The sequence below is a fragment of the Myotis davidii genome, unplaced genomic scaffold (genome assembly GCF_000327345.1).
Source record: "Myotis davidii unplaced genomic scaffold, ASM32734v1 scaffold1608, whole genome shotgun sequence".
NCBI classification, from domain to species: Eukaryota; Metazoa; Chordata; class Mammalia; order Chiroptera; family Vespertilionidae; genus Myotis; species Myotis davidii.
The window spans coordinates 378390-390072 of NW_006299164.1; the positions used below are offsets into that span (position 1 = coordinate 378390).

At 49.2% G+C, this 11683-nt stretch overlaps 2 protein-coding genes across 2 annotated transcripts in view; both read left to right on the forward strand.

Moving 5' to 3' along the window:
• The window catches only part of ECH1 (enoyl-CoA hydratase 1, peroxisomal), a 14054-nt gene extending 5491 nt beyond the window's left edge, over nt 1–8563 (forward strand). Inside the window, exons 4-10 of the mRNA XM_006774650.2 lie at nt 6349–6473; nt 6556–6604; nt 6795–6859; nt 7422–7492; nt 7581–7652; nt 7925–8075; nt 8253–8563. Of these exons, the coding sequence (XP_006774713.1) occupies nt 6349–6473; nt 6556–6604; nt 6795–6859; nt 7422–7492; nt 7581–7652; nt 7925–8075; nt 8253–8357 (638 nt within the window). The 3' untranslated portion in view covers nt 8358–8563. The remainder of the gene's footprint in view (nt 1–6348; nt 6474–6555; nt 6605–6794; nt 6860–7421; nt 7493–7580; nt 7653–7924; nt 8076–8252) is intronic.
• A 100-nt stretch (nt 8564–8663) lies between these two features.
• Nucleotides 8664–11683, forward strand: part of LGALS4 (lectin, galactoside-binding, soluble, 4) — an 8288-nt gene continuing 5268 nt past the window's right edge. The window contains exons 1-3 of the mRNA XM_015571068.1: nt 8664–9788; nt 10115–10203; nt 11637–11683. The exon at nt 11637–11683 is cut by the window's right edge and continues 200 nt beyond it. Coding sequence (XP_015426554.1) covers nt 9744–9788; nt 10115–10203; nt 11637–11683 — 181 coding nt within the window. The 5' untranslated portion in view covers nt 8664–9743. The remainder of the gene's footprint in view (nt 9789–10114; nt 10204–11636) is intronic.

The window sequence follows — 11683 nt, forward strand, 5'->3', positions numbered from 1 at the left end:
AATAATATATTTTATTGATTTTTTACAGAGAGGAAGGGAGAGGGATAGAGAGTTAGAAACATCCATGAGAGAGAAACATCGATCAGCTGCCTCCTGCACACCTCCCACTGGGGATGTGCCCGCAACCAAAGGTACATGCCCTTGACCGGAATCGAACCTGGGACCTCTCAGTCCGAAAGCCAACGCTCTATCCACTGAGCCAAACCGGTCAGGGCTGGAATGTCATTTTTTACATAGACATGCACAGACTCAGGTGTCACCAGAAAGTTTTAAAGAATTATTATTGACTTTGGAAACTGATAAAAGCCCCTTGAAAAAAATGGCCTGGTACCCTACTTCCATGGTTCACATCAGTTTTTCCAGATAAGGAGCAAAGGTTGCTTTCCTGGGAGACAAAAAGGAAAGAACCTTGAGAACCTGAGGAATTCACCCAAATCAATAGGTATTGCAAGCAAATGCTGGTGACAACTATGTGGCTTGGCTTCTTAGCCCTACGGGGCTAAAGGTCAGTCTGGAGATTCCCTATGAAATTCCAGCAAAGCAGATTTAAAAGGACTTATATGGTCAATTACTATTCTTGGCATACTCTCTCTTGCCCTCTCCACCCCCACCCCCGTCCACTCTCTCTAAAAATCAATGCAAAAATATCCTCGGGTGAGGTAGGGAGAAAAATATGTTTCAATATGAGCAATGCTTGTTAATTAGGGTTTTCAGCAGCTTCTGACTTCCCCTTTTATCATTTTAATTTAAAACATTCAAATTCAGCCCAGCTGGTGTTGCTCAGTGGTTGAGCATTGACCCATGAACCAGGAGGTCATGGTTCAATTCTAGGGTAGGCACATGCCTGGGTTGTGGGCTCGATTTCCAGTATGGGGGCATGTAGGAGGCAGCCGATTGGTGATTCTCTTTCATCACTGATGTTTCTCTCTCTCTCTTTTTCTCTCTTCCCCTCTCTGAAATCAATAAAAAAACATTAAAAAATAAAATAAAATATTCAAATTTAGAAATTAGTCCAACTGAACATGACAGAACATGACTTAAGGTCCTTAACCTCTGAGAATCTTTTTTTGTTGTTGTTAGTAAAGTGTGTTATAATAATAACGTGCTTTCATGTAATTACCCAACACACATGAACTGATTTCCATTTCCATGTCTCTTGGATCTTTTGATTGTCCCTCAGGTCTGTTCCTCAGATGGTAATTCCCATTGACCAGATCCACTGATTCCTTTCTTATCTCTATTATGCTAAGACCATCCAGTGAATTTTACAATTTCTGATAATGTAGTTTAGAGTTTGCAAATTTCCATTTGGTTTTTTATATATTTCCCATTTCTCTGCTGAACTTTCATGTCTTTTTATTTATCATGAGTATATCTTTCTTTGTGCCATTGAGCATAGTTGTAATGGCTGCTTTGAAATCTTTGTCTCCTTATTCTAACATCTGGGGCACCTTTAGGTCAATCTCTGTTTTTTATCTTTTCTTTTGAAAAAAATAGGTCTCATATTTATTTTTCTTTGTATTTGGAGTAACTTTGGATTGTATCCTGGATATTGGGATATTGGAAGATGTTGTGGAAACTTTGGATGCTACTATAAAACTCCAAAGAGTGTTGAGATTCCTGTTTTATCAGCTTAGTTGGGATCAGCTTTTAAATCTTTTGGGCTGCTTGCATGGTTCATAGATCAGCAATAAATTTGATCAAAGTTTATACACAGAATTTGGAGCTCCCCTCTCTGGCTGTCTCCTTTCCTTTGTGGAATTTACTCCCTTACTTTCTGCAGCTGGGATCACCCTGACTCTGTCTTCTGGTTCTACAAGCACAACTTCAGCTTCGCCTTGGGCTAAACGCTTTAAAAACTGGTAACTCGCCCTAACCAGTTTGGTTCAGTGGCTAGAGCGTCGGCCTGTGGACTGAAGAGTCCCAGGTTCGATTCCCGTCAAGGGCATGTACCTTGGTTGCGGGCACATCTCCAGTAGGGGATGTGCAGGAGGCAGCTGATCGATGTTTCTCTCTCATGGATGTTTCTAACTCTCTATCCCTCTCCCTTCCTCTCTGTAAAAAATTAATAAAATATATTAAAACAAAACAAAAAACTGGTAACTCCCTCAGTGCCAGAACTTTTTTTTAAGTGACAACTCTCTTTAGAATCTTCCCTGTGCTGTCCAGTAGCTGTTTGTATCTTGTCCAACCAGAGCACATAGTTGTCATCTGTGAGATGAAGTGAGGCATCACATAAAGATTTCTGACTTTGCTTATGGGCTCCGCTGAGGAGCAGAGGTTGGGCTGCAGTTACAACCCCTCTGCTCCTGGTCCCTGGCCCAGCAGCAGCATGGCCGCAGGGAGACACTGAAGTGGCCCATGGAGTTGGAGGCGGCACCGCTGAGCTGGGGTTGCCCTAAGCAGCAGTGCTGTGCCCTTCTGCCTAGCCCTACTCCTCAGGCCCTTGGATACCAAGCCGTAGTCATTTCAGATGCACATCCCATAATGCCTTCCAACTCCAGAGCAAATTTTTCAGAACATAAAACAAGAATATCGTCATTATCAGAGGTGGAGACATTTCTAAGTTCTTGATCAGTCCCTGGCTGCGTGGCTCAGTTGCTTGGAGCATCATCCTATACACCAAAAGGTTGCAGGTTTGATTCCTAGTGGGGCATGTGTTGGAGGCAACCACTCGATGTTTCTCTCTCTCCCCCTTCCCCTTCCTCTCTCTCTAAAATCAATAAAAATATATTTTAAAATAAAAAAGCATATCCTTGAGTGAGGATTTAAAAAAAAGTTCTTGGTCAGAATGAAGCTTGTATTCAGAAAGCCATCTCACTCCTCAGCACTCACAGCACCTAGTTATCCAGGTTTCTCCTCAATGAAGAGGGACCAGCCCACCTTTACTCTCCACCATGTTGGAATAATATGCAAGCATCTTTTAGAAGACTGTGAATCCCTGGCCAATGTTGCTCAGTGGTTAAAGTGGCGGCAAGTGCACCAAAACGTCACAGGTTTGATTCCCTGTCATGGGCACATACCTAAGTCAGAGTGCCCCAGGTACATGTAGGAGGCAACCAATCAGTATCTCTCACATCAATGTTTTTCTCTCTCTCTTCCTCCCTCTCCCCCCTCCCTGCCTTCCTCCCTCCTTTCCACTCTTTCTGAAAAGCAATGGAAAAAGTATCCTCAAGCGAGGATTAACAAAAAGAAAAGAAAAGAAATAGCCCATACTTAATGTAGCATTTGTGAGGTGTGAGGTGTCAACCCATTTCACACATGTTAATTCTCCCCAGAACCCTAGGAGACAGGTTCAGTTCTCATCCCCATTTTACTAGTATATATGCTGAAACTCCAGCCCAGAGAAAGGAAGAAATGCCTAGTTCTCACTGGTGGTAAGTGGCAGAGCTAGGATTTCTGACCTGGAACTACCTGACTGCCGAGTCCCCTAAGTAACTGATAAGCCACTAAGTGACTGTAACACAGGTACCTGGCGTGCTGGTTCAAAGCAAGGGCTCTGGTCCCAGCAGCCAGCCACCTCCCCCTGGTGCCTCCTGCACACATCCCTTCACCTCTCTGTGTTGCAGTTTCCTCATCTGAAGAGAAGGGAGATGATAGCACCCAGCTCAGGTTTCTGTGAGGATTCAATGAGTGCAGATGCATAAAACATCAATACATGTAAAACTTTTGTGATGTAGCTCTTATTTGTGATTATGAATGATACCTGGAACATTTCCAGATTCACTAGAGAATATGATGGCAGACTTCACTGCAGGGAGTGGTTCTTTCTGTGGAGGGGAACACCTTGTATTCTGGTCAGGGGCCCTTACTTCACGGGGTTGTAAAAGCCAGTGTCTGAGGTCCAGGGAGTACAGGTAAACCAGAAAAACCAGTGGAGGCAGGGATCACAAGGGGCCAAGCTGGGCGTGTCTGGGAGTAAGCATGCCTCCTGTGAGTCACTCGGACTTCTCAGACATGGCGTGGAAAAAGCGCTCAGGCTGATCCAGGTGGTTCTGGCCTCACTGAAATGGGTCTGTAATAGCAACGTGTGATGCCCTAAATGCCAGGCACTGCTTAGAGTGCCTCTGGGCTTTGTCTCCTTGAAGTCTTGCAGCCTCATCCGCTCTCAGGAGGGCTTTACCCTCGTTTTACAGAGAAGAAACCCAAGGCCCAGAGGATGAAGTGACCTGGACAAGGACACCAGGGGTCCCATCTATTTATTTATTTAAATATATATATTTTTTGATTTCAGAGAGGAAGAGAGAGGGAGAGATAGAAACATCAATGATGAGAGAGAATCATTGATTTGGTGCCTCCAGCACGCCCTATTGGGGATCGAGCCCACAATCCGGGCATGTGCCCTTGACGGGAATCAAACCTGAAACACTTCAGTCCACAGGCCAACACTCTATCCATTGAGCCAAACCAGCTGGGGCCATATTTAACTTGCACAAATTCATCTCTACCCTGAGCCAACACTCCTCCCGTCTCATTTAAACAAGCTGTGGAGGAAACAAAGTCTGAGAGTGGGGTGCGGATGTATGTGGAAATGATTTTTCAAGTTTGTTAGAGGACAGGCAGCAGGATGAGCATGATTAACTGAGGAGGAAAAAAGTGAAGGATGATTCTGTTTATAACTCTCCCTTAGCTCTATCTCAGAGTAAAAGCCAAAGTCCTCCCCTTGGCTCAGGAGGCCCCACACTGCTGGCCCAGTCACCTCTCTGAACTTGAATCTTCCCACTTTCCTTCTTGCTCATTCCACTTCAGCTCCCCTGGCCTCCTCCATGGTCTTCACACAGACCAGGGCATTCCTACCACTGGCTGCTCCTGACATTTGGAACTCTTATCTGGATGTCCCTGTAGCTCCCTGTCTCTTCTCCACATCTTTTATTTTTTAATAGATTTTTATTGATTTCAGAGGGGAAGGGAGAGATAGAGAGAGAGAGAAACATCAATGATGAGAATTATCGATTGGCTGTCTCCTGCACACCCCCTACTGGGGATCAAGCCCGGAACCCAGGCATGTGCCCTTGACCGGAATCAAAGCTGGGACCCTTCAGTCCGCAGGCTGACGCTCTATCCACTGAGCCAAACCAGCCAGGGCCTCTTCTCCACATCTTTACTCAAATGTCACTTTTTCAGTGAGAGGGTCCCTGACACCCAATATAACACTGCAGTAGTCCTCACTGCACACTCACACTTTCCATTCCATTGTCCTTCTTTAGTTTTAGCATTTATCATCATCTGACAAAATGTATTTTCGTGTTTGTCTTTCCTGTAGAAGGACGGCTCCATGAGGACAGGAATTGTCTGTATTCACTTATTGAGCTCCTACTGTGTACTAGACTTTGTTTAGCTGCTGGGATACAGAGGTGGAAAAGATAAAAATTCCCCAGCTCCTGGCGCTCTCACCCTAGATGGGGGATGGGCACTAAGTGAGGTAAGCACATTATGTGGTAGCCGTGCAGGAGAGAGGCAGAGGAAGGAGATGGATGGTGATGGGCTGCTATTTAGCCAGAGCCGGCCTTTCTGAGGAGGTGACTTTTGAGCTGTGTCCTGGACAGAGATGGAATCTGTCTTGGGATCAGTCCTTGGGAAGGGCTGTTTTAGGCAGAGGGAACAGAAGGCCCAAAGGCCCTGAGAGGGAATGTGTTGTGTTACTGGAACTGTTGGAGCCATGTGTGCCCAAAGGAATAGGTTGGGAATGATATTTGTGCTGAGCTGGTAAGGTATCGGCAAAGACCTTGCATTTTATTCTAAGTAAGTGGGTTGGGAAGGAAGAGAGAGCCTTGAATTGTCTGCAGGTTCCCTCTGGCCGTGTGGGGAGCAGACTGGGGGCAGAGGTGGAAGCATGAAGACAGTGGGCAGGATGGTAGCCAGAGTGTAGGGGTCATGGACACTGACAAGTGGAGCAAAGGTCAGGTTTGGGATTGTCTTGCAGTTGGAGCCCCCAGAATTGCTGCATCTCAGGAAACACTAGCAGCATTGACTCGATTGCTCAAATCAAAACCTGACTGCCAGGCTGTCTGGCGTAATGGTGAAAAGCATGACCCCTAGTTCTGGGTTCCAAATCGCAGTTCCACTATTCACAAGCCAGTGTGACCTTGGGCAACTGACTTAAATTCCCCGTGCCTCAGTTTATCCCATAAAATGGAGATAGTAATAGGACCCACCTGATAGGGTTGTTGTGAGGAAAAAGTGAGTAGTAAAGGTTAACTTTTATTTCACCATCCCTTGCTAGGCCCTATGTGAGCTGCTTTCTCCACTGCTACGGTAGTTTGAGGGTTCAAATAGCCTGAGCTGAGGTTCTCACCTCTAGCTGGGGCAGTGGGAGGCTTCCTGAGCCTCCTCACACCTCCCCACTAGGTATTGACCTGGTGGACATGGCTTCAGACCTCCTTCAGCCTCAAGGAGATGATGTGGCTCGAATAAGCTGGTACCTACGTAGCCTCATCGCCAGGTACCAAGAGACCTTCAGCGTCATCGAGAAGGTGACTGGGGGGCTGGGAAGGCACGCCTTCTGTCCGTCTCTCCTGGGCCAGCTCTGACCCTGCCCCTCTTGTTTTCTTCAAGTGCCCTAAACCTGTGATTGCAGCCATCCACGGGGGCTGCATTGGCGGAGGTGAGTCTACAACCCCCATTCCGGAACTCATTCTGGCTGGGTGCCTATTGGTTGCTGCCCTTCTGCCTCAGCCAATGGCCTCCAGCTCAGATCTGTTGCTAGTTGGATTTTGTACCAAATTGCAACCCCTGGGCCTGGGCGGAGGGTTGGTCCTTATGGTTGTTTAGTGTCCCGGGCTTCTACCTCCCAGGTGTGGATCTCATCACCGCCTGTGACATCCGGTACTGTGCCCAGGATGCTTTCTTTCAGGTGAAGGTGAGTCATCCTCCCGAGCTTCTGCTTCTTTGAGTCCTGCTTAATGCTGGCCGATGAGCGGCAGGGTCAGGGCAGAGCAGTGGCAGTGCAGGCTAAGGAGGTGGGACTGAGGAGGGAGGGCCTGGAATGAGCCCAGACGGCTTCATGGAAGAGTTCATCAGAAATGACCCTTAAGAAGTAAGGCTTGGTCATGGAGGAATTAAAGGGTAGGACATGCAGTCCAGGTGAGGTCAGGAGTGAGTAAAGTATGGGGAGTGGGCAGGCTGGGATGCTGCATTATGGAGTCAGTGCCTGAGAGGGTGGGAGGCAGGATGGAGCCCGCGGATGCAGTAAAGCGGTGAACTAAGCACGGTTAAGAAGCACTTCACTCGGGAGAGGGACATGGCAGACCCGGGAGAATTGAGATGGCCGAGGAATTGGAAGGTGACTCTATTCTGGCCGAAGGACTCTCCTTTGGGAAAGAAATGGAATGGAGTTTTGAGGGGAGGGGCATTTGAGTGAGGGGTGGAGTGAGACCTCTACTGTAAGTGAGACCAAGAACTGACGGGATTGCTCCCCGCAGGAGGTGGATGTGGGTTTGGCTGCTGATGTGGGAACGCTGCAGCGTCTGCCCAGAGTCATCGGGAATCAGAGGTGGGTAAGGAAACCTGGGGGAAGGGACCGAAGGGCATCTCTGGACCTGGGATGACCGCTGGCCCCTGATAACCCTGCCCTCCTGCAGCCTGGTCAATGAGCTGGCCTTCACCGCCCGCAAGATGATGGCTGACGAGGCCCTGAGCAGTGGGCTGGTCAGGTAGGGTGCACCGGTGCTGGTGAAGACCTCAGGGCCAGCCAGGCTTGGCTGGGGCTCTCTGGGTCCCTGTGGATTCTTATTCATGGATTCCACGGGGCTTCCTCTCTCTGAGTGGTCAGTTTTTTATTCTGGAAGATCGTGCCCTGATTGGTCCATTTCATGGGAGGAGGTGGGGTATCTTTTGCTTTCAACTGTGATTGGCCACTTCTAATACGGGAGGGAAGGTAGAGAACCCTTCTCAGACCCCGATTCCGGATGGCCTTCATTTGCAGCCGAATATTCCCAGACAAGGAGGTCATGCTTGACGCAGCCTTCAACCTGGCGGCCGAGATTTCCAGCAAGAGCCCCGTGGCAGTTCAGGGCACCAAAATCAACCTGCTCTACTCCCGCGACCATACGGTGGCCGAGGGCCTCAATTACATGGTGAGGCTCTCCATCTGACCAATCACAACCCTTCTCTGATCCCAGAGCAACCAATCAGAGCTCAGTGACCTCTGCAGGCCTTTTCCTCTGATTGGTGTGTTGCTATGTCCCCATTTTTCATTGGTCCAACTCCAGTCTTGCCCTATCCTTCCATTATTCTCTGCCTTCTTTATCTAGACATCCTGGAACATGAGCATGCTGCAAACCCAGGACATCGTTAAGTCTGTCCAGGCAGCGATGGAGAAGAAAGAACTGAAGGGTGTCACCTTCTCCAAGCTCTGAGAGCCCCCACGTCCTAGGCCGTGGCCTGGGGTCTGGCTTTGACCAACTTTATGCCTGTGTTTCCTCATCCCCAGAGAGGGAGAATAGTAAAGATGGTCACCTTGCTGCCTTCTCACCCAATCTCCCAGTTTATAACTCCATGACATTGATTTCTTCATGTCCAGGGCCATACATTCACCTCACGAACAATAAAGCAAAGTCAAGAACCTGGTGTCCTTATTGGAGATGGGAGAAGTGGGAAGGAGCTAATATGCACTGTGATCCGTGGACCACAGTTGGCAGTTGTGCTGAAGGTTGGGAAGAGAGCTTTGACCAATGGGAATGGGAGCCAGGCAGGTGATGACCATGCAGAGCTGGCAGTGGACAGGGCAGGGCCAAAGAAAGTCTGGCACGAATGGAGCAAGCAGGGGTACAGCTCGAGGGAGGTGTTCACCCCGCCTGACCCCCTCTCACTGCTTACTGGGATCTGGCGCTGAAGTCTGGTGAGGGTGCCATTGTTATCTAGCCAACTGCGTCATTTCTTTCAGTTTTAGGTTTTCTCATCCATATCCATATAATTCCACCATCCTGGATTTATGTTGGGAATGAGTACAAGAGACCAAACATTAATTTAATGCCTTCTATATACCAAGCCTTGTTCTGAGCATTTATTAACTTAGTGATTACTTTCAAGGACCTGTGAAATTGATACTATTAATATCCCCATTTTACAGACGAGCAAATGAGCAAATTGAGGTTATGGCACTGACCCAAGATTACTCAGCCAGGAAGTGGCTGAGGCAGGATTTGTACCCCAAACTGCTGGCTGCAGAAGTCTGTGATTTAAACCACTGAGTATACAAGAGCAAGTCATGGAGAAGGCATGTAGTAGGCACACAATCAATTTAGGTCCTTTCACAGTTCCTGGAGCGTCAAGAGCACCCAGTTCCTCCCTGCTTTCACTTGCTCCCATTGCCCATCTGTCCCAGGCCACTCCTGCAGCCCTGCCCTGCCCAACCTCCCTGACCTTACCCTCCCTCTGCTAACGAAGATCCAGGTAGAGTTTTATGGCCTCTGATAAGGCACTGGCAGGGCCAAAGTTCACTAGCACTTTCTCTTTGCAGAATGTTCTAGAGGAGGGGTCCCTGACCTGAGTCCCCCCAGGCCTGGCCCAATGATCTGGGCTCTGACAGGTTACCACTGAGGCTGGTGAGAGAAGGGAGACCAGAGGGTACGTTAGAAGAAGATGTGAGCCTGGGATGCTCAGAAGATGGACCCCATGAACCCTGCCCTGCCTGCCACTCCCTTTTCCTCGGGTATAAAAGGCAGCTACCACCCAGCATCTGTCACCATTTCCCACTCCTGCAGCTCTTCTCACAGGACGAGCCACCAGCCCAGACTCTCAAGATGGCCTTTGTCCCTGCACCCGGCTACCAGCCCACCTACAACCCGGTGAGATATGGGCCCAGGCCTTCACCCAGGCCTGGCTTAGCTCCACCCTGACCCCCATACACCAATTTACTCTCACCCTGAACTTCAGAGGCACCCACCTTGCCCCTGGGTCTAATTTACTTAATACTGACTCTGGGGGACCCACCTGTCACTCAGGCTATTTATGTCCATACCAAACTCTCAGCCTTCTTCATCTTCATGCTGAACCCTCACCCCTTAGTTTCCTCCCCCTTGCTTAAGGGAAAAAGCAGGGGGCTTCTCACGGAGGGGGAAAGGCTTCAATAGGCAGATGGCCTTCAAGGCCCCTCACCCAGCCCCTTCTACAGACTCTGCCCTACAACAAGCCCATCCCTGGAGGTCTCAGCGTGGGAATGTCCATTTACATCCAAGGAGTGGCTAGCGAGCATATGAAAAGGTAAGACCCTCCCCAGGCCAGGCTAGGCTGGAGGGGGGCTATAAACGGGGCTTCTGGTCTTCTGACCTTCCTTTACCCTGGTTGGGAGGGACTCTAGGCCACCACCCCTGATGACTAAAGATCAGCCCTGATCTGGGAATCCAGGGCTTGGAGATCAGATCAGGTGGAGAGCCCTAGGGGCTGGGAGGCAGCTGGGAGGCTCACCATTAGAGGTGGCCCCGGAGTTGGGCTGCTGAATTGGAATTGGTGGGTGTGATAGCTTTAACGAAAATCACAGGCCTGGCCCTAGCTGGTTTGGCTTAGTCCCGTGGATAGGGCGTTGGCCTATGGACTGAAGGGTCCTGGGTTCGATTGTGGTCAAGGGCACATGCTGGAGTTGTGGGCTCAATTCCCCGTAGGGGGCGTGCAAGAGGCAGCTGAACAATGATTCTCGTTATTGATGTTTCTATCTCCCTCTTCCTTCCCCCTTCCTTTCTGAAATCAATAAAAATATATTTTAAACATAAATATATAAATAATAAAATAAACACATAATAGCCCTAGCTGGTTTGGCTCAGTGGATAGAGCGTCGGCCTGCACACTGAAGGGTCCCAGGTACAATTCCAGTCAAGGGCACATGTCTGGGTTGCGGGCTCGATCCCCAGTGATCAGTGAATTCTCTCTCATCATTGATGTTTCTCTCTCTCCCTCTTCTTTCCTCTCTGAAATCAATAAAAATGTATTTTAAAAAAACATAATAAAATGTCAGATGGCTATAAATGCTATAGAGTCAAATGAGGGAAGGCGATCAGGAGTGGATGTGGGGGAGAGGGACATGGCACTGTCCCTTTAAATAGGGTGGCCAGGAAAGGCCTTCCTGGGAAAGGAACATCTCAGCAAGGACCTGGTGGAGGTGAGGGAGGCGCCTGGGGTATATTTGAGGGAAGGGCATTCCAGGCAGAAAGAACAGCCAGTGCAGGCCCTGAGACACATGTGTGCCTGCCTGGATGGGATGGGTGTTGACCGGGTCCTCTGGGTGCATGTGGGGAACGGCCTACAGGGCCAGGAAGGGAGCAAGAGGCCCGAATTGATAGATGCAGGGCTCCTAGGGCAGTGCCCATGGTGACTGTAGGTGAACGCAGGGATCCCAGGGGCAGGCCTATTTGAGGGGTTAGAGGAGGAGGCTAGTAAGGAAAGGGAGTGGAGAAAAAAGGTGGGTACAGGGTGAAGGGGGTCAATGGGAGAAAAAAGGGGGACATCTGTAATCCTTTCAACAATAAAGATAAATTTTTTTAAAAAGTAAAGGGAAAGGGAACGCGTGTAGGGGAGAGGGTGGAGGTGGGAGTCTGCTTCCTGGAACTCAGGCGACAACCACCCCTCCTGTCTTGGGTCAGCAGTGCCAAGGCCACCCCATCGGGAACCTGGAACAAGGTGGGGCAGAGAGGGCTTCCCAGAGGAGGGCTCCCTGGGCTGGCAGGTGGGGCCAGGGGAACAACTGGTC